Here is a 23187-nt window from a genome sequence, read left to right as displayed (position 1 = left end):
CGGATATCGGTATAAAAGAAATGTTAAATAAATAAATAAAATAAATAAATATTTGCATCTTGGGATATGATGAGGGAAGATGAAGAGGTGCTGTATGCAATGTCTGAGCTGCACAAAGAAGCGCTACGATATGTCCTACATGCTGCCGATTAATTACTACACTCCGGAGCTCATGCTGTAGCTAGGAAGAGGCAGGATGCATGATTGCACCTGTTCTCAGAAAGGAGATCCTACATGTATAAGAGCCACCATTGCTGTTTCTTATTGCTGTGAGGTGCTGGCAGCACAGCCCAAGTGCTGGCCTGGATCTCAACATCAGGCATTGGTGACTTTCCGTGGCACACCAGAACAGGTCTGATGGCACACTGGAATAAGGGATCACACATTGGAAATGAAAATATGCAGATAAGAACAGAATTTGTCTTTGTTCCGTTATCCACTCCAGCATCATCACAACCAGACCATTTCTCCCCCAACTCCTGCAGACAGAAGATGGGGAGGGGGGGACACGAAGAGAGGAGGAAATGGTTTAGGGAGAAGAGGGCTTTTATTTTGCTTTGCATCTTGCTCTGTTTGCACCAGGCTTACCCTCCACTCCCATCCTGTTCTTTGCATGCTACAAAGAGGGGAGGGGCTGGAGCAGGAAGCAGAGGGTGGTTCGCTGATGCCCGAGATTCAGGACACTCTCCCAATCAGGGTGCAATTTGTGGGGGGTTGGGGGGAAGGCCCAGAACAAAAGTTCTGGCACTTTTTTCAGATGTAAGAGCAAAGCAGCAGGGCTGTTCTGCTCCAGCCCCTCCCATCCAGGCAACATGCAGGGATGAGGTGGGGAAGAGAGTGAACCTGGAACAGAGCGAGCAGAAAACAGACACTCTTGTTCATCCCACCTACAATCTTGTTACCCGCTCCCCTCTTATTCTGTAGGAAATATGAGGGGAGAGGGTCAGGGGCGGATTCTGGGTAAAGATTGGCTGGAGATTTTCCCCAGAACTGGCCCAGAAGATACCCCGTGGTCTGCCGAGCAAGGCACTGTCGCGGCCGCGCTCGGCAGACCACGTGACCAGAGCGACCGGCCCACCGGGGATGCCCAATCCCCCAATAGGCCAATCTACCCCTGGAGAGGGTGATCCTGAAGGAGACACTGCAGAGCAAAGGACACAAACAAAAAAAGACTGAATTAACACAAGTCTGAAACTTGTGACTAGCAGGGCCAATTGTTAAGGCTTCAACTTGTACTAAATTAATTCAACCCTCTTTTACATCTGTTACCTAGGGCTTAATTTCTGGCAGACTCCCAAAACAACATTCTGCCACCTTTTTTCCGGGACCTAAGAAGCAAAGTAGAGCTGGCAGGGTAAATCAGTTCTGACTCCCACCCCCAAGGAAAAGGAAAGCCAGTAGCAACGTGCATCATTTCTGGCCCACCAGCCCATGGAGGAAACAGAACAGAGTGCTGGAGCTGCTTAACCTGAGACAAGGACAATGGCTTTGATTTCTGTGCAATTTCCCAGCACAGTTGACAAGGCTGTGAGGTCAATGGCCAAGGACAAAGACACATGGGAGTGAAGCCTGTCAGCCCCACTGCTTCTGCCATTACTGATTGTTGCGTCCGTCGGTCTCAGGCGGCTTCGACCTCTGTGCCTCACCTTTCTTCCTTCTCTCTCCTCAAGCCTTGGGAAGATGGCTGCTGCCGCGTCTTCATGTCACTCTCTCCGGAATCCCCGGATCAGCAACGGCGTTCGCCATGATTTTCCTGAGGGCCTCCTAGGGTGCGTGCGCGCACGCCACCCACATCTATGTCCACGTCATGGCAGGAACCTCGGGGGCGTTCCCTCCGAGTGATGTCATCACATCCTAGTATTTAGCCTGCCCTTCGTTTGCTAACAAACTGAATTAGCAAGGATTGGATTGAACTGCCTTCGGTCTAAGCTCCTCTGCCGCTTCCTAGCTGCCACAGGAAGCTCTCTCTGCCCTTCGGGGTAATTCTTCGCTAACCTGAGTACCCGCTACTTGGGGGCCCTTTTGCTCTGTTTCAGGTACCTATCCTGGGATACCAGGTACTCGCTCCTCGAGGGCCTGCTCTCCCTATTCTGGTGCCTGCCACTGAACAACTTCTGCCTGTCTGGACCTTCAACTATACAGCTTCAGCGAGTACTAATCCTTTCAGTCTGTCTCTTCTTCAGCTTCAGCGCTCCTTGTCTACATCCGGGACCTGTCCCTGCTACGCCGCCCTGCCTATCACCTACTCGAGTGTGAGTCTGGTCTCCTCTGCAGAGGACTCCCTGGACTACTTCACTGGGTTACCTCCATTGCTGCCTGCTCCCTGGGCAGTACCATCGAGCTGTACAATAAATATAAACTTCTCTGTGTCTGCATGTATAGAGTCTAGCCTAGTCCTGCGGTTCCTCACGGGGCTCCTCCCCGTGGGAGTGGCCATCACCACAGTACCCAAGAATCCACTCCAACACCTCATAACCATAACACTGATGTGCTGGTTTACTGGCCCCAGTGCTGCTGATCATGTTGTTGGCTTCCTGGGTCCTATCCTACCTGCCTCGGATGAATACACTGATGGAGGAGGAAGTGGCAAGAGAGTAAGTGGACACGGGGTTGGGGATAGTTAGTGATCTTATGAAGGGAAAATAGAATGAGACTGCAGGGAGAGGCAAGAGGATGAGTGGAATGGAGGGAGGAGAGGGGGAGGACGAGTGAGTAAAGGGCTTTGGAAAGGTAAAAGAATGAGTGAAATTAGAAGGGCTATGGGTTTTGTCGAGGAAAGGGAGGAGAGTGTGAGTGAGGGGATCAAAGTGCTGTGAGGTGTGAATGAGGATACTGGAGAGATTACAATATGCATGTAAGATGATCAGAGTGGGAGGGGGAGGAAGGTGACTGGAGGAAGGTTGGGAAAAAATGAATAAGGGGTGGGAAGGGAATAGGAAGTGGCAAGTAAATAGAGCATACAATATTGTTCCCTTCTTTCTCCCCCCAACCCCCACCCATGAAGGCAAAGAAAAGGCCATGCTTTTGAACTCTAAGCACACCCCAATCCGAGGAGGTTGAGGAGAGTAGGTACTACAAACCAATGTGCCTCATCCCCCAAGGCTAAGGGGAGCCACCTGATTCTGGCTCAAAGATAAGACCTGTGCCTTACTGGCTAAGGAGGGGAGAAGGAAAGTTGCTGGAGAGGATAATTTCCCAGTGGGAAGGGGACTCAAAAAGACTACTTAGGATTAAGGGTGAGATTGGGGGGGGAGGGGGGCCAAGAAATGGAAGACCAGGATACCCAGGGCACAGAGGTAGAGGAAGATAGAGAGAAAGGGCCTCTGTACACTTTTCCTCTTCCTTCTTACACCAGTGATCCTCCCTCCCCCCCAGTCATCCTTTCCCCATCAGTGCTCATCAAGCGAAGAATGGCTGGCTTTATCAAAACTACACACAAATCCCTACCATGCACACAAACAATGAGGTCTTTATCATTAACAATTGAAGCAGCATGATCTAAACATAACATGTAGGCATCAGAAGCAGAATCCCTCCACGGATATCACTGCCATGCACAGAATTAAGAAAAAAGAAATAAGAAGAAAACAAATGGACTAGTTCAGAAAGTGTACATGAGAAAGCAAGGATTCTTCCTGGTCTTTATTTGTAAGGAAAATTTAAGCTACTCCTCCAGCAATAAAGTGACATTCCTTACCTGGAATAGGTGTTCTCTAAAGAACTTGATCAGGAAATTTATTGGAGGAAGACTTTTGAAATTTAGTCTGTATCCACTTTGGGTAATATTTAGGACTCACTGAAAAGATGTAATAAGGATCCACTGAAGATGACAGTGCTGACATCTTCCCCTCACTGGAAACGATTGTAGTCAAAGGGCCTACATGTCTATTCCTGCAAAGGTTGTTGGGTACCTTGCTTTGAGGCCTCTCTCTAGCTTGCTGTTTACATTGCACCTGCTGAGATTGGTAACGATGCTTTTGATATGTATAAGGCATGTACTATTTCCCAGAATGTGTGTACTGCCTCTTGTAGGATATCTTCTCTATGATGCAGAAGGAAAAGATGTAGCTGTTTGTTAATGTTTGGAGTGTTGTATATTGTTCTTTTATTATGTTGACCGTTTCCTTTATCGCAGAAAAGAATATCTCCCGTTCAATGCACATCCGCTGACTTGTCATGTATATCCTTTCTGAGGCCTGATGCTTTGAGCCATGCCAATTTTCAAGGGGGCCATAACTACAGCTGACATCTTTGATGCATCTTCCAAGTTATCATAAATGGATTTTATTAAATGCCTGGAGCATTCTTCTGGTTCTGATGGATGCAACTAGAGCTTTGTTTGTCGATCAGATGCAGCTAGGTGAAATCTTCTCTGATTTTTTCTATGATATTATATACAGTAGCTTGCAAAAGAATTTGACACCCTAAAAATTCAGATTTGGGTGGATTACAGATGACACTCACACAGATTGTTCCAGACAATATGTTTATTGCAAATCAGTATGCTCATAAAATAAATTTTCAAAGTCACAATTCATTATTTCTCTGCATTTGTTTGTAAAATTAAATTAAAACCTGAAAAATGCTGCTTGCATAGGTAGTCAACACCTGTGCTGTGGAAGCTCCAAGTTTACACAGATGAAAGATATTGCCCTAACAAATGGCCTTTATCAATGAATCATTAAAAAAGGTCAGCGTTTCTGGATAAAAGACCCCCCTAATTCAGATTGTAAATCTGAAGGAAAGTTGTGAAAATGAAGACCAACAAGTATTCTAAGGAAATTAAAGTTAAAATTATAGACGTGCACAAGATAGGAAAAACGCTTGGATACAGGCAGCGGGTGCAGAGGAGGCTTCAACTGAAGCAGACCACGCATGAAATGCCCATTCACCCTGTGATGATATGCCCTAATGGCACTGAGATGCACTCTGACCGAGTTGGTCTTTAAATCAGCTTCAGACAGGTGCAATAGGTAGTCCAAGAGCTTCGGGGTAGAGCAGGTAAAAGGATCCAACTCATGCTGTTCACACCAGACAACAAACCTTCTCCACTTCAGGCTATACGACTTTCTAGTCAAAGCCTTCCTGGAGGCAACCATAACCCAGGATACATCGTCAGACAATGCCAGAGGCAGCAAGGCTAGCCTTTCAACATCCAGGCCAACAGAGACAACGCCCTGAGGTTTGGATGGCGCATCCTGTCCTGATCTTGTATGACTAGCTTTGGGGAAGTACCCAGACTGATCGGGTTCCGAACCGAGAGGTCCTGCAAGAGCGGGAACTAAGCCTGCCGCAGCCAATAGGGAGCTATGAGGATTATGGCTCCCCCATCCTGCTGGAGCTTCAGGAGCATCTTCACCATCAGCAGGAGCAGAGGATATGCATACAGAAGCCCCTTGCCCTGATGGCAGGCAAAGACATTTGAAGCTGGTTTGCCATCCTCCCTGAAGAGGGAGAAAAAGGACTCCACCTTGTTGTTGCTGGGGAGGCAAATAGATCCATGCCTGGGGTTTCCCAAAGGCAGAAAATCATGTTCAATACCGCCGGGTCCAGGGACTACTCGTGGGGCCAAAAAGCCTGACTGAGGAGGTCTTCTATTACATTCTCCATTCCCACCAGGTAGACAGCTCAAAGAAATATATTCTGACAGCAGGCCCAGGACCAAATCTGAACCGTCTCCTGGCACAGGAGGAATGATCCCATGCCTCCCTGTTTATTGATGTACCACATCACTACCTGATTGTCGGTCTGGAGGAAGTCCAATTTGGTCACCAAGTGGTCCCGGAACACCCACATGCTGTAACTGATCACTCAGAGCTCCAGGAAGTCGCTTTGGCCCTGAACTACTTGAAACGACCACAGGGCCTGGGTGCAGAGCTCTTCTACGTAGGCACCCAATCCCAGTGTGGAGGCATCTGTGGTGAAGACAACCTGGAAGGAGGGGGATTGAAAAAGAACCCCCTTTTCCAGATTGGTTAGATCCTCCCACCACGACAAGGAAATCTGCAGTGGCTGAGTAACACAGATATGGACATTGAGGATCTGGGAGACTTGATGATACTGGAGCTGTAGGATCCACTGCACCCTGCGAATGTGTAGGCAGGCAAAGGGTGTGACATGGACCGTGGCCACCATGTGACCTAGAAGGCAGAGCATAAGACAGGCAGAAACCCGCCGGCCCCGGTTCACCAAGCTCACCAAGGCCACTAGAGTGAGCGCTCAGTCGCAAGGGAGATAGGTCTTACCCTCCACCATGTCCAGGCAAGCACTGATAAAACCCAGGCACAGTGATGGAGTCAGATGGGACTTCGAGTAGATGATGACAAACCCGAGAGACTCCAACACCTGAATGGTTAAGCGTAGAGACTGTAGTGTCACCTCTTGGGAACTGCTCTTGATTGGTTAGTCATCCAAGTAAGGGAACACCTGTACCCCTAATGGCACAGGTGTGCTGCCACCAGTGCAAGGCATTTGGTGAACACGTGAGGTGCCGAAGCCAGGCCGAACAGCAGCACTCTGTATTGAAAATGTCTGATGCCCAACAGGAAGCGGAGATACCTCTGGTGACCTCGGGAGATCTCAATGTGCACATACGTGTCCTTGAGATTGAGGAAGCAAAGCCAGTCTCCCCTCTGCAAGAGAGGATCAGAGTGCCAAGGGAGACCATCTTGTACTTCTCTCATTTGAGAAAATGATTCAGAGCCCGTAGGTCTAGAAAGGGACAAAAGTCCAAGAACCATTTGGGGATCTGGAAATATCGGGAGTAAAACCCTATTCCCTGCTGCCACAGAGGAACTGGCTCAACCACCCTAGTCTGAATGAGGGCGGAGAGCTCAGATAACAGTATTTCCTGATGGGGAGACTGACCCTAAGAGGGGCACAGGAGGACATCCCCAGGCACACTCATGTTTAGTTGATACCCTTGGTGCATGACGGAAAGGACCCACTGGTCCGTGATCATTAGCCAGCTATCCAGAAAGAATCGCAGATGGCCTCCTACTGGTGGGACCAGTGCCAAGGGCATAGTGACTGGACTTGCGCTCCCTCTCTCCCAATCAAAACTCTGTAGTGGGGCTCGGCTGAGGCACTGGTTGAAGTCTAGGGGCCCGTGGCTGCTTGGAGCAGCCTCCAGAGGACACCCGCTGAGAATGTCCATGGGAAACAGGAGGGTAATACTTTCTCTGAATAGAAGGACCTTTGATCCCCTTGTCTCACCAATCATCTGGCTGAGGAGGGGGGTTCCGAGGTACTAGCCAAAAGATGCTGGAGGGTCTCATGATGATCCTTTAGCTGAGCCACAGCATCCTGGACCTTATCCCCAAAAAGGTTATCCCCTGTGCAGGAGAGGTCTGCAAGTTTCTCCTGGACCTCCGGCCAGAGATCCGAGGCCCTGAGCCAGGCCATCCTGTGGGCTCAAATGCCCACTGCAGCCACATGAGCTGACATCTCAAAAACGTCATATGTGGAAAGAACCTCGTGCTTACTGCACTCGAAGCTCTGCTGGTCGAGTGCTAGGAACGCATCCTGCTGTTGTTGAAGGAGGAGTTCTGCCAAGTCTTGAACATTTTTCCAGAGGTTCCGGGAATGTTGGGCCATATACAACTGGTAGGACATAATACGAGCTATTAACATTGCCCCCTGAAACACCTTCCTATCCAGTGTGTCCCATTCCCTATACTCCCGACCTGGAGGTGCGGAAGCATGGGTCCGGGACTTCTACGCCCTTTTGAGGGCAGATTCCACTACCACCGACTGGTGGGGGAGCTGGCACTGCTCAAACCTAAAGGACTTCTGAACGAGGTAGATGGCGTCAGCTTTCCTGTTTACCTGAGATATGGAAACAGGATGTTCCCAAACGTGCAGGAGCAACTCCTTGAAGATCTCATGCACGGGAAAGGATACCACCTCTTTTGGTGCGGCCACAAACTGGAGCACCTCCAGCATGTGGTGTCTAGCATCCTCTTCCGTGAGGAGCCAGAATAGAATAGTTTCCGCCTTATACCCGAATCGATAGGTTCCTAATATCTAAAGATCTTATAGCACAAACTGGGGATGTCGATTTTGAATGCATCACTTGGTCTGATCATGCCCCAATCCTTTGGACTTTATTATGACATCCGGGGGTGGAGGGGCGCAAATTCTGGAAACTAAATGACTATCTGCTGAAATTGAATTCTTATCAGGACCGCCTGGGGAGGAGTCCTAGAAAATTATTTTGGGTTAAATGGGGGAGAGGGGGTAACCCCCACAGCTATCTGGGAAGGTATGAAGGCAGCTGTACAAGGTCATCTCATTGGTATGGGTACTTATCATAAAAAACAAATGAATAGACAGAGAGAGTCCCTAGTATCGGAATTAACTCAGCTTGAAAATAGGCATAAACAAAACCCAGGATCTATCCGCCCAGGGACACTACAAAGGAAACGGGAGGAGAAAGCAGCCCTGGATTCTGCGGCGATTGCCCATAGCCTGCACCTTCTTCAAGAAAAATATTACGAATTTGGGAAAAAAAGCAGTAGACTTCTAGCATGCCGACTGCGAACTTGAACCCTTAAAGGTATGATATATCACATAAAAGCCAGCTCCGGGGAAATGCTCACGAACCCTGAAGAAATAAGGATTAGGTTTCAAAAATTCTACAGGAAATTATATACCCTGGAGGCCCCGGCTCCCAAGGCGGATATTTGTGAGTATTTAGAGGGTAGAACCATGTCTTCTTTATCTATCCAGGATCATTGTACCCTGGGGAAACCTATCTCCGAGTTTGAGGTAGATTGGGCCATTAAAGATCTCAAGTCTGGGAAGGCCCCAGGTCTGGATTGATTTACCCCTCTATTTTATAAAAAATACAGACATATTCTAAGAGGACCATTAGCCTGTATGTTTAATTTTATTCGAGATTGAAGGCAGTTGTTGCCATATAGTAATGTCGCCGCCAGGGAAAGACCCGATTAATTGCGCCTCCTTTAGGCCCATCTCTTTAATTAACACTGATCTGAAAATTTTGGCTAAAATCCTGGCTTTTCGCCTGAGGGGTAGAATTGAGGAGGTTATACATACTGATCAAGCGGGTTTCATGCCGGGCCGAACCACGGCTGACAATACCAGAAAGCTCATCAATTTAATCTATAGTTCTAAGCGAGTAGGACAGCCCACGATCTTCCTCACTATTGATGCCAAAAAGACCTTTGATAGAGTATTTTGGCCATTTTTATTTGCGGTCATGGATAAGGTAGGCCTTGGGGGATATTTCTCTGTGTGGGTCAGGGAGCTATATACAGACCCTCTAGCGTGTTTAAAAATCAACCATAGCTACACACAGAACTTCAAGGTCCAGCGGGGGACTCGGCAGGGATGTCAGTTGTCTCCTCTGTTATTTGCTCTTAGTCTGGAACCCTTTGCGGCGACAATAAGGCAGGACCCGGGGATATAGGGTATCTCGATAGGTTTAACTCAATACAAAATATCACTTTATACGAATGACATTATCTTTTCATTAACCCACCTTCTTATCTCATTTTATAAGATTCAGCGGCACCTAGACACTTATGGGCGCCTTTCCAGGTGAATTTTGATAAATCTGAAATTTTACCAATTCATTGCGATATTGAAACAGAACATGAAGGGCAGCGATTGTTCCCTTTCCGCTTGACAAAAGGGCCTATTCGTTATTTGGGAGTTACTCTAGGGCTGGACTTAAAGGCACTCGCGCAGCTTAACTATCAACCTTTAGTGAGGAGCTTAATGAGAGATATGGATACCTGGGACAGATTGCCGCTATCATGGTTTGGAAGGGTAAATACGATTAAAATGAATATTTTACCTAGACTGGGATACTTATTCCAGGTGCTACCCTGTCTTCTTCCTCGGCATGAGCTGAAGCCACCACAGCGGAAGCTGTTCTATTTTCTCTGGTGGCGGAGACTGCCGAGGATAGCTCGAATGGTATTATACTGGCACAGACGGGAAGGGGGGGATAGGGCTGCCATCCTTGGTACACTACTATGTGGCATCCCAACTTAAAGCTATGATAGACTGTCATGATTCTGAGTCAACCAAGCAATGGGTTGGGATGGAGCAAGCATTAATTGATGGACCCCCATTATATAATATATTCTGGTCAGAGGGATTAACATCTCAGGAAATTAAGGTCCTTCCTCCGCCTTTACAATGCACTTACAATATCTGGAAATGGTGGAAACTAAAATTAGTTAGGGGCAAACATTACTCGACTCTCTCATCTATTTGACATTTGAGAGCTTTCACTTCTGGGAGATTGAACCCTGTTTTTCACCTAACATGTTTGGGACAGGTCTGGCAAAAGGGAGTGATCTCCTTTGGGCAGTTACAATTCACTTATGGTCTGCCTAAAACTGATATTTTAGCTTATGCTCAGTTGGTACACTTTATAGCCACCAAGGGAGTGACCGAGGATCTGCAGCAAGGCCAATCCCTCTTTGTTTTTGGCTGGCAGGATCCAAAAACACATTTCTAAGACCTACCAATTTTTGGTTGGCTCTGACAGCCTGAAGGGGACACACATTACAGCGTGGGAGTCGAATCTGGGAGACACGTGGGCTAGGAATAAATGGGAAGAGTGTTTTCGTAACCTGGGCCGGGTCTCGATGTCTGTGGCCTTGATGGAAAACAGATATAAACTGCTATACTGCTGGCATTATTCACTGGCCAGAATAGCCCGGTGGTCACCAGGCTGCTCCCCTTTATATTGAAGAGCCTGCTCCCAAGAAGGCACCTTTTTCCATATGTGGTGTAGTTGTCCGTGCACACAAGAATTTTGGAAAGTCTGCCAGGGATTAATGGACAGTGTACTGGAAGTCAGGATCTCGCTGCAGGCGGAGTTCTGGCTATTGGGACTTCCGTATGAGGGTACAACTGATGACCAATACATTTTGTTTTTATTTGTGACTACAGCAGCGCGAATGGTGGTGGCAGGGAATTGGAAGTCAAACATTCCACCGAGCTGACCACAGTTACTAGTTAAATTACAGAAAATTTATAAAATGGAATATCTGACGGCTATTAGAAGAGATTCCCTACCTAAGTTTTATAGGACCTGGGCCCATATCAAGTATTATTTACAGGAATGATATGGTATATGGGCATCACACCTGCGCCATAGGAGGGTAGTGGTTGGGAGGGATGGGGATTAGGCAGGGAGATACTAGGGGGGGAGGGAAGGGGCAAATGACAAACTTTGGTTGTATAGTTTCGATAGTTAGCTATGTTTCATTGGCAAATATGTTGAATGACATCTGAAGTTGACTATGTGTATGTGTCAGTACTATAAGTTGACAATGAATTATGTATGTAAGTTTATTGCAATAAAAATTGTCAATAAAAAAAAAAAAAAAAGAATAGACTCCGCCTTAGTATGGACAAAACCGGTAAAAGTCAAGTCGTCTGGAGGAGACTGGTGCCGTTCCTCCGGGGATGACTTTTCTGAGAGGACATCAGAGGAAGAGGAGGAAGAATCATCCCCCATGGGGCTTCCTCCTCACTGAGATCTCCAGGAGAGGTCAGCGGGGGACCCATGCTAACTGCCCATGGTCTGGGCCCTGGAAGCACTGGGGGCACCGAGGGCCCCGAAGGGCCCGGTGCTGGAAGTGGCATTCTAGGTGCCAGAGGCCCTGAGGGCCCTGGAAGCACCAAGTCTTTCTCCTTGGAGGAACTGGCAATTGGTATGGCCCCCAAGGAAGGAGGCAACCATGGCCACCAGAGGACCCCCCGGGTACTGGCTGTGCAGGGATGACACCCAGCAAGACATTGAGGCGCTCTAGTAGCGGTGCTAGGTTCGAGGGAGTGGGCTCCAGCATCAGTGGATACACCGATGGGGCTTGCGGTTTGATACCCCTTAGGGCTTGGAGCACCGCCAATTCAACCCTATAATCCAGCTCCTCCTCAAAGGCCACCATAGACAGAGCAGGTGGAGGAGGAGCAGGCACCATCAGATCACCCTCGAAACGAGGTGGATCGGTGCCTGGCAACGATATGGGCATTGGTGGGGAGTGCCTTGGACTCCTGGGTTCGACCGACGGGGAAGCCTGGTCTCCATGGGGCTGCTTTGGGGGCAACACAGCCGATGCCGGCGCCATCCCAGAACCGGAGCCATGCATTGATGGGGACTGGGATGGTGTTTCCTCAATCTCCCCGGTGCTCGGCCCGGTCTTTCTCCGGCACAGAGGAGGGCGAAGAATCCAATTGCCTCGAGCGGGTGAACACAAACAGCGGTCGATCTCCGGTGCTTCTCTCCAGGGGTGGACATCGATGGTTTGGTATCCATGGGTTCTCCCCTTGACCCCGCAGCGTTGATGCACCTGATGCCGGCGTGGATGACCCCGACTTCTTGGGACCAAAAATCTTTTTTATCTAAATGCGCCCGACAACCTTTGGTCGCAAAATTGACAACCTCAGACATCATGTGATGCCCCCAGGCAAAGAATACAGACTTCATGCGGATCAGTCAAAGACATGGTCCACTGGCATTGGAGGCATTGATGGAACCCAGAGGAGGCCATGCCTCAAGCCAAGCGGACAGTGCAGGGTGGACACAGACGCCAAAAAAAACCCCTGAAACCAACTACAAAGAAGGTAAGAACTTACCACCACCCCACTGACTAGAGGGGAACCAGAGAAGGGGGACCCCACGCAAAGGTGACAAAAAAAAAAGAAAAAAAAAATCGCAAGAAAAAACAAAGAAATCTGAAAACAGAGCAGAGCTGCACCACCGCGAGGCAACTGCACCACAGAAAGAAAGAGACTGAAGGGGGGAGGACCCCGTGTGGCCATGAGGATAGTGGCCGTGTGGATAGTGGCATCCTGGGCCAATTTTCCGTGACAGGCTCCATCTGTGAGGACTACCATCCTGCTTGATCTAGGAGAATGGAGTATTTCAACTTTTTATTTGTAAATCTTTAAAAGCCTTATACACTGGCATTGTGGATAGATTTTTTTTAAGAGGGTTTATACATTTTTAGAACACCTGAGAGTTCTTCTAATTGTTCAGTGTCCTCTTGCATTGAGAAGGTAATGGAATCTGCCATCTTTTGTATGACTGATGGGTAAGTCAGATCTTCTGGGGCGTACTGCTCCTTTCCGTTTCTAGATATAGTTCTTCAAGGATTCCTGGTGATTTTGGAAAGACATAAGCTGACTAGTTCAGAAGATTCTGTCTGAATCTTTCATGAATCACTTTTGCACTGTTTTCTTGTTTCTAATTTGGTTTGCCTTTTTTTTCTTATTTTGCGCTTATCTTTTAAGTTTATTTTATTTTATTTTTGCTTCTTTGGCTTTATTTTTATTTTGCTTTTCTGAATTTTAGGCTCCCAGGTAACCTGGCTCCCACAGTTTTTCTAGACCTGCACATAACTGATGCTTTAATGCAGACTCTTCAACAGCACTTATCACTCTCATGGTTAAACTTCGGAGGAAAACGTCACTTAACAAATATCAGATGTATACAGACAAACAAGAAAGCATGTTTACTTACTGTAAATGGTGTTTCTGCAGATAGCATGATGAAATAGTCATTACATGAGGGTGACATCTGGCAGCACCATACAGACTTGTCTCTCCAAGGTAGTAGAATTTTGAGCTCTACCAAACACATTCAGGAGTTCCCATGCGGGCATTGCCTTGAGAGACTCCTCAGTCTATACCAGAACTAATCTAGCTATGTAGTTGACTCACCAGGTATTCCATGGCTACTTCATCCTATGTATGGAAAACACCGATTACGATAAGCAAACTTGCTTTCTCCATTGTTAAGCAGGCAGAATTAGGCATTACATGTAGGTAGTCCAAATTGAGGTTTGCATTGGAGCATTTACTTAATAAGCAACTCTGCTCTCACCATGAAGAGTGGATTACTGAGAGACCAGACTTTGCAAAACTGCTGGTCAAAATTTACTGAGTCTCTGAGATGTTATCAAGACAGTAATGTGACATAAAGGTATGAACGGAATACCAAGTTACAGCTTTGCAGATAACTTCAACAGGTACTTCTTGAAGATGTGCAACAGAAGCAGCCACAGCTTTCACTTGATAAGCCTTCATAGAGTTTGTGATTTGCAATCCTGCTTGGTGTAGCAGAGCTATGGTTGAGCTCAGAGAACATTGTCTCTTGAGTTTGCTGTGATGAACCAATCATCCAGGTACGAGAAGACTTGTATTCCTTGGTGACGGAGATGAGCTGCTGCTACCATGAGCCGTTTTGTGAAGACCCACAGGGATAAAGAAGTATCAGGGCATGTTGAGATGGTGGAACTGGTTCTATCGCTCGTTGTTGAAGAAGCGGTTGTACTTCCAGTTGAAGCTGTGGTAAAATGAGATGGATCCAGGTGGAGCACCGAATATGGGAAGGATGAAGGCCAGGAAAAAAAACTTTATGCAGCTCCTCGATTCAAAGAGCTCTGGACCTCTGCGAGTGTGGAGACATCCATCTGCAGGCAAAGCACGTCTTCTGGTCAAGATCCAGCCCGAGACATCAATAACACAATTTGCGGCAGTCAGCGAGGAACATAATCTTCCCACAGATACAACTCTTATAATCACTCACTGTGGTCGATTTCTTCTTCTGCCTGGACATGACAGAAGAGAAGGCTACACTTCGTTGTTAAGAAGGTTTTTGGTTTGTTTTTTTATTATTAGCACTGAAAAGTGCTGTTGTAGGGCTGCAGAGACAGCAAGCAACTTAAGAAGAAACAAGTAAAAAAAAAAAAATTGAATAAAGGAGTTTTTAGGATTTTTAAAGAAAAAATGTAGAAGAGATAGAAATCATATCTGTGCTGTGCTTGGGCAAAAAAAATGATTGAGGAGACTCATGAGAAAACACCAGTAAAGCTCAAAGCTCTACTAGCTTGGAGAAAGGCGTCTGTTTGGTGCTGCCGGATGATGTCACGCACATATAATGGGTAATTCAGCCTGCTTATCAATAGAAAAAGTTATTGCATATAGTTTTTAACCCTAACATGTAGGATACAAATCAGTTACCTGACCAGAAATCAGAGGAAAATGTAATCTCTGACTGAAGAGACTTAAAGAGGGAGAGAGAAAAAGAGAAGAGCAAATTCTCCACACAAATTTACTCAAACTCAAAATTGACTTAAAAGAAAACATTGAGCCTCCATTATTGCAGTCTTCATATTAAAACAGAACTGTACTTAAGGAGTAAGGACTTCTGGTTGTTCATTGAAATAAAGTTACAACAGTCTAACTCCCCTGCAGTTTGCACACTGGAAGGATGCAACAACTCTCACAGACCACCATGCAAATATGAAAGCCTGCACTAAAGTGCACCCAAAGAAAATTAATTCAGAAACAATGAAGAATTCCAGTAGAATACAGTCAATAGGAAAAATGTTTCTCATTTTTATATCTGCTATACTTGGCAATCTGATCTTGCAGACCGTGCATCTCCTGAAAAGATCTGTGTAAAAGGAATATGCTTAACAGCCCAACCCCTTTGAGGGTGCAACCCAGGCAGTCCTGCAGGCTGGCATACTCCTAAGTTTGACCAGGAAAAAAGCATTGCTAAACCTGTCCCTAATGAGGTGTTTCCCAACCTTGTCATGTCATGGAAACACCTACATTAATAAAATTGTTGTCTGCCACACCAACCCTGAATGGAGCAGGCAGTACAGACATGGAGAGGACTTAAGCAGCCAAAAGAAGAGCAAGGAAAACCTCAGGTACAAACTTAGATTGTAAGCCCTATCGGGACAGGGAAATACCTACAGTACCTGAATGTAATCCATTTTGAAGCACTGAAAAAAGTGTGAAAAGTGGAATATAAATCTAAATAAGTAAAAGTAAAATTAAAAGCCCACCAGTCTCTTACAAATTTTAAAACAAAGGGAGAGAGGGGGCGAAGACTCGTATGAACCTGAAACAATGCACCAGCTCCCTCTCTATCAGGCCGCATTTTCCCTTACCCCTTATTCAGTAAGGGGAGGAAAACGCGCATCCAACCGCGGCACCTAATAGGGCCCTCAACATGCAAATGCATGTTGAGGGCCCTATTAGGTATGCGCGCGGGATACAGAAAGTAAAATGTGCAGCCAAGCCGCACATTTTACTTTCAGAAATTAGCGCCAACCCAAAGGTCGGCGCTAATTTCTTCCGGCATCGGGAAAGTGCACAGAAAAGCAGTTTTTACTGCTTTTCTGTGCACCCTCCGACTTAATATCATAGCGATATTAAGTCGGAGGTCCCTAAGAGTAAAAAAAGTAAAAAAAAATAAATAAATAAATTTGAATTCGGCCCACGGCTGTCGGGCTGAAAACCGGACGCTCAATTTTGCCAGCGTCCGGTTTCCGAGCCCGTGACTGTCAGCGGGCTCGAGAACCGACGCCAGCAAAATTGAGCGTCGGCCGTCAAACCCGCTGACAGCCGCCGCTCCTGTCAAAAAGGAGGCGCTAGGGACGCGCTAGTGTCCCTAGCGCCTCCTTTTACCCGGATCTACCGCTGGACCTAATTTAAATACTGAATCGCACGCACCAGCGAGTGGCCGGTGCGCGCGCCGGGAGAGCGGGCGTTCGCCTGCTCTCCCGCAGACTTTACTGTATCGGCCCGTATACAAATACAGAAGGGAAAAGTGAGTGTGGTACGAGCAGCCTGCAAAGGGCCTCATCAGCAGGTCGATCCAGTAAAGTCCGTGGGAGAGCGGACGAACGCCCGCTCTCCCGGCGCACGCACCGGCCCTTGGCCGGTGCGAGCGATCCAGTATGCAAATGAGCTGACGCGGTGCAAACGAGGGAAAGGAGGCGCTAGGGACACTAGCGCGTCCCTAGCGCCTCCTTTTGGCCTGGAGCGGCGGCTGTCAGCGGGTTTGACAGCCGACGCTCAATTTTGCCGGCATCGGTTCTCGAGCCCGCTGACAGCCACGGGCTCGGAAACCGGACACCGGCAAAATTGAGCGTCTGGTTTTCGGCCCGACAGCTGCGGGCCGAATTCAAAAATTTTTTACTTTTTTTTACTTTTGGGGACCTCCGACTTAATATCGCTATGATATTAAGTCGGAGGGTGCACAGAAAAGCAGTTTTTACTGCTTTTCTGTGCACTTCCCTGGCGCCGGAAGAAATTAGCGCCGACCTTTGGGCGGCGCTAATTTCTTAGAGTAAAATGTGCGGCTTGGCTGCACATTTTACTTACTGGATCGCTCGGGCATACCTAATAGGGCCATCAACATGCATTTGCATGTTGAGGGCGCTATTAGGTGCCGCGGGTGGGCCGCGTGTTTTCCTCCCCTTACTGAATAAGGGGTAAGGGAAAACACGCGTCCAGAGCAGGGTGACAGTGCACTCCGACGGAGCACACTTTACTGGATCGACCTGTTAGTAAGCATTTTTCCTCATAGACGCAGACAGGCTGATACAGTAAAGTCGCGCGGAAAACGGATGTTCAGTGTCCGCTTTCCTAACACGCGCCCAGCCACCTCTCCTGAGCACTTGATACAATATTTAAATGAGGGGGTCGTGCAAAAAGGATGCACTAGGGACAATTGCATGCCCCTAGCACCTCCTTGGCAGTGGGCGCCCAGGAGAAGTGGCTGTCAGCGAGTTAGGAAAATGGATGCATGTTAATTGGGTGTCCCTTTTCCTAACCTGACCACTGGCACTTTTTTCTTTTTTTTTTTAACCTTTTAGTTCCTCTGACTTAATATTGCCATGATATCAAGTCAGAGGATGTATAGAAAAGCAGTATTTTCTGTTTGTCTGTACACCTTTTTGGGCCGCTCAGAAATTAACGCCTGCTCTGGGTTGGCATTCATTTCTGAGTGTACAAATGTGCAGATTGGGCGCATATTTTTTTTTGTGTTTGGGGCAAACAGCAAGTGATGAGCGCTATTAGTTTTGGGTGGGGGGGGGGGGGTGGACACGCATTTTGGATGCACTAAACCCTTATACAGGGTGGCCCATGGAAAAGCAGCCTGCTTCCCGGCACGGATATCGGAGGCGGGCTACTTTTCCATGGGCCACCCTGTAGTATAAGGGGTTGTGGATGCGCATCCGACCACATGTTAAACAGTGCACTCAGCTGAGCACGCTTTACTGTATCGGCCAGAGAATGGGAGAAAAGCCCTTGGTAAATCAAGCCCTAAGTTAGTTATTTTGTCTGCTTCATGTGGCTTCCAGAGCTGCTGCAATACATTGCACTCAGCTGAACATAATCACCTTATGCAATAAGGGGATTAGTGCCTCCTCAATGCGCATCCAACGCACGGTGAAACTAATAGCACTCATCACATGTAAATGCATATTGATGAGGCTATTAGTTAACCGAAATTTAAAAAACAAATGTGCGTCCAATATGCACATTTTTGCACTCAGAGCAGGCGTTAATTTCTGAGCACTCCCAAAAGTTGTACAGAAAAGCAGAAAATACTGCTTTTCTATACATCCTCCTACTTAATATCATTGCGATATTAAGTAGGAGGAACTAAAAATTAAAAAAAAAAAAGTTTTTAAAAAAGTGCCGACGGTCAGGCTTGGGAAATGGATGCTCAGTTAACCAGCGTCCATTTTCCAAACCCGTGGCTGTGCACAGATTTAGAAAACGGATGTCGATAAATTCAGCATCTGTTTTCTAAACCAGTGGATGGCCGTGGACAGCCGGCCGCTCCCGGGCGCACGCTGTCAAGGAGGTGCTAGGGGCGCGCATTCGACCCTAGTGCATCCTTGACCGCATGACCCTAATTAGAATATTGTATGGTGCCCCCAGGAAAGGTGCCTACGTGTTTTAATTGCATCGGCCCCAAAGTGAGTCACATCTAGTCCTCAGTGCACACTCTCTCCCTGCCTCATTCAGCCAGTGGATAAGACAGACAAGGGAGATGATGAGGTACTGTATATACTGTGTACACTGTACAAAGCATATGCCAGCTATCTGTGCCCTACATGCTGCCCTTTAATTACCATAAAATTGGAGCTGCAATTGAAAAAGCAGATTCTCGTCACAAACAGACCAGCACATTTTAAAGAGGGAATCTTAGCTGCCGTGAGGGCTGATACAGCTTGAGTAATGTATTAGACCAAGGGCAGGAACCTAAATTAATATGCAAGTTTAAGAGCCACCACTGGTGTCTCTTTTCGCTGAGAGGTACTGACAGCAGAACCCAAGTGGTGGTCTGGATCTGAGCATCAGGCAACGCTGACTTTTCTGTGACACACCTGATTTGGTCTGAAAGCACTCTGGCTGGGAAACACTGCCTTAATGCCTTGAGCCTAGTGGACACAGGAGGCTCACCTAGGGGTCCTATTTAAAAAGACATGTAAGCTGGGATGCCGATCCCAGAGAGCCATGAAACTGGCTCCAAGGTTTTAATCACATTTTTTAAGTTATTAAAGAAGTGTCTCTAGATTTCAAGATGCTGCCTGTCTTCCACATCATGCAGTCTACCTGCCAAAAGCAGTGGCCACAAGAGGCCCAAGCAGCCATTGGAAGCACTGCCCAAGTGGATTGCCTCAAGGCAGAGAGAAGTCAGCTAGGACTCAGATGGCTGCTCTGTGCAGATCCACTGGTTTTATTTATTTAAGTTAGCAAACAGTTCCATGGGAACTACAGTCTTTCCCTGCTCAAGACCAGAAGACTGGAAAGAAAAGGACCAGAGATGGGGGTGAGCGCTGAGACCAGGTAAACTCAGCTGGTCTATGACAAAACTACAATTTGGTTAACAGAAAACCAGCAGTAGGTCCTGAATATGTTTGAGCCCCAGAAAGATAAATGGAAAAATATATCAGGCTAAAACAGAAGTAAGTGAAGTAATACTGAAAATGTGAGATTCAACAGCAAAATCCAAGAAAACAGACAACAGATATTATAGAATGATCAACAAGGTCTCTCTTACTAAAATCTAGTAAATGACAACCAACAGTAATTTGGCTACAATATTTAATAAAATGTTTACTCTTAGAGTGTGCATAATCTTTTTGTAAAACTATCTAAGGAATATGTTACTGTATCAACAAAACACAGACATTTGTTGGCAAGGAGTGTTGTACTATAATCACGTGAACTGTATTTCACAGAACTTTTCAATGATCTTAACATTAACATACAGAACCCTCAGGATAGCCAAGCAATAATTTTGGTCATTCAAAAACGTTTTCAAACCCAATCTCATCTTAAACATACATGAGACTATTTTGTCATCTAAATACTTGCCTATGAAATGCTATCAAAACATGCAGCAGAGAGTGAAATAAGTAAACCAACTAACACTGTGCAAACTCAGAATAAGCAAATGTGTTCAATATTTTTTCTTTGTTGCCAGAATAGCATTAAAATTAAGGACAATAATGCCAATTTGATGAAATAACACAAAGAAAGTAAAATTCAAATAATACTAAGTGCACAATACAAACTATGCAGGATTTTCAAACCCTAAGAATTCATGCTGCAAAACATCATCCCATAATGCAAAGCAAGTACATGATGCAGAATACTGGCTACCACTGAATTTTAACACATTACAATCAATTAATATAAAACAAAACTGTTTGCAGTTTGTGCACCTCCTCTTGTGGAGACCTCTTCTTTTTGCAGTCACATATAAATCAGCAAAGTAAACCTACAACTCACTGATGACAGATTTTGTAAAATTCTGAACACACTTCCACCCTTTAATCATATTCAGAATTCTACCATTTTTTTTTATTCCTTAATAGAAAATGCTGATGTACACCACATCTTCTGCTCAGACTACATTTCACAAGGCTACCATTGCCCAATACCTCATAACGCTGTAAGCAAATGACAACTCCCCTCCCCCGAAAACACGCATAAGCAAAACACACATACTACAGAACATTAGCCTCAATACAATATACCAGGTCCTTGGTTCTCTGCGAAGAAGTGCTGACTAATTCTGATATGTGCAATTTCTTTCCACCACCTCTTTCATCGATTGGTTTAATTGCTATCTTTTATTTAAGCTTATTTTAGTATATTTACACAGAAGCTTCACCACAAACAGATGCAGATTCATACTGTTAGAATCTAAATAATAAGCTAACATTTAAAAAGGTCAGAGCTACTCTATGGCATATAGGATAACTAGCACACTGTATGCAGTGCAGTACACTACACACAGCACTAACAAACAATGCATACCTTTAAGCCTTCTGGGATTTCCATTCTTTTGTTGCTCATCTTCCTCATTAATAGTGAATAAACCAAGAGGATTTGGCCTTCCACCTGTCTTCTTAAATCTTTCCTGTCGGATAGTGGTGGCCGATCCAGGCATGTTGCTTGCTATTTTTTGTACTAAAATATATCTCTCTATATATACATATATTAATCATCGCCTCCTGTGAAACGGCTAACATCAAAGCTGGTTTCTCATTTCTGCATTTTGTAATAGATCCCTTTTGGTAGAACAGCGTGCAAACAGTCGAATTCCAGCATCCACTTGGCAGCTTAGGGCCTGCAGGTCCCACCTCCTTCAAGAAAATCCTAGTAAAAGGCACATTGGTCTAGAGATGCATCTGCTCAGTTAGATCCCGGTGTACAGCTTCTTGTCCTTCCTGATGCAGCACCTTTTTTTTTTTTTTTCCAATCTTCTTCTCACTACCGCACACACTAAAATATTCAGCATGCAGCGCAAGAGGAGAAAAATACGATACTCCACCGTTCACAGTTGCCCTGACAACAGAAGCATATCCTTATCAAGGCATATCGCCTGCTCGGATGAAACCAGCAGCCTGACGGACCGCTTCCACCCGAGTGCTTGGCAAAAGGGCTACAGCGTAAGAAGCTGAATCTACCTCATCAAAATGGGCTGTGCCTTCCCTCCTTCTCAGGGCGACAGGAGACGGAGACGGAAGCAGTGCTTGGACAGGCAGATACGAGTTAGGTGGAGGGAAATCAAAACAACGCTAGGTGTGATGCGCCAGCTGCTCAGTCTGCAATAAGCCTACCAGTTTCTGATTTTGAGATACACTGATGGGGGAAAAAAAAAAAAAAGCATCCACACCCAAGAATGCTGGGAAATGTCAAACAATTATTTGAAAATGAAAATTAGTTTACGTAATTTGCTAAATGTTTTGCATAGGCAAGGCAAACCGGGAATCTCTAGAGATTAGCCATAATATATGGGATTTTCAAATACATTACTGCATTTCCAGTTTTACAAGAAGCAACCATTAACAAATCATCAACTGGTTTCCACGGGAAAAGCAAGATTGCTCAGTCAATCCTACCCAGGAAAGATTTTTACATTTATTAGACGAGTGTCACTGCCGGGACTCCTCCCTCTTTATTTAAACAGGCATAGCTTTTATGAACAAGTTTTGGGTTTCTGTGGTTTCAGAGTGTTTACAACCTTCCCCTCGTCCCCAGGAAGTGTCATTCTGAGTTTGCACAGTGTTAGTGTAGAACAGAATTGCAGATCTGCATCTCTCTCCATCGAGCAGATCCATTAAGACTTTCTTTCTGCAATGTCTATATTCACTCTCACGTCACATTCTACCACAATCTAATAAAAGTACCGCACAAATTATAAGAGGGAGTGAAAACAAAAGCATACATTCAAGAGCCAGACACAAAAGTTAACATTTAACTCCTTTACAGGTTACAGATTAATGAGCCTCCCAGTTTTTTCATCCATTAAGAAAGAAGGGATGAGAGGAGCAGCAAATATCTACTCTAAATGGAATTAATTTATATTTCACAGAGAATGTGATTTTCTTTCAAAAAGGGATTCACAGAACTATTGGTTATTTCTAAAACTGTATTTATAATTGCTGGCTAAGCTTTACTGAAAAGGTAATCTTCCTTTGTTAATCAGAAATTTACACATGCTGACTTCAATGTAAAACTTATTACTTTGTTTTTGTTCAATGTAAAACTTCTTTTATTCTGTTCTATGTAAACCGCTATTTGTAGCGATAGTTACTGTTCTTTGTGAACCGGGGTGATATGTATATTATACAGGAACCTCCGGTATATAAATTAATTTAAATAAATAAATAAATAAATAAATAAATACAGCTTATAAGCAACACAAAACACACATTGTGAAACAAATGCATATAGGAAAGCACAGCATGCAAAAGAAAAAGAAAATAGAATGGTGTTTCAGAAAACAATACAGTATATTGCAGATAAGAACTTTGCATACAGCCCACAAAAAAATCAGAAGCAATGCTTTTTGTAGCACAGTCATACAAA

At 45.7% G+C, this 23187-nt stretch overlaps 1 protein-coding gene across 6 annotated transcripts in view; it reads right to left on the bottom strand.

Annotated features, from left to right (window-relative positions):
• Nucleotides 1–23187, bottom strand: part of MAP7 (microtubule associated protein 7) — a 297916-nt gene that overhangs the window by 198668 nt on the left and 76061 nt on the right. For 2 of the 6 annotated variants that reach the window (XM_029596493.1, XM_029596497.1), the window contains exon 1: nucleotides 21130–21915. The exons of 1 other annotated variant lie outside the window; for it this stretch is intronic. In XM_029596493.1, coding sequence (XP_029452353.1) covers nucleotides 21130–21262 — 133 coding nt within the window. In that variant the 5' untranslated portion in view covers nucleotides 21263–21915. Of the gene's footprint in view, nucleotides 1–21129; nucleotides 21917–23187 lie in introns of those variants that run through there. 3 more of the 6 variants (XM_029596494.1, XM_029596496.1, XM_029596495.1) reach the window with 2 other exon arrangements.

The sequence above is a fragment of the Rhinatrema bivittatum genome, chromosome 3 (genome assembly GCF_901001135.1).
Source record: "Rhinatrema bivittatum chromosome 3, aRhiBiv1.1, whole genome shotgun sequence".
NCBI classification, from domain to species: Eukaryota; Metazoa; Chordata; class Amphibia; order Gymnophiona; family Rhinatrematidae; genus Rhinatrema; species Rhinatrema bivittatum.
This window is presented reverse-complemented; position numbering and strand designations above follow the sequence as displayed.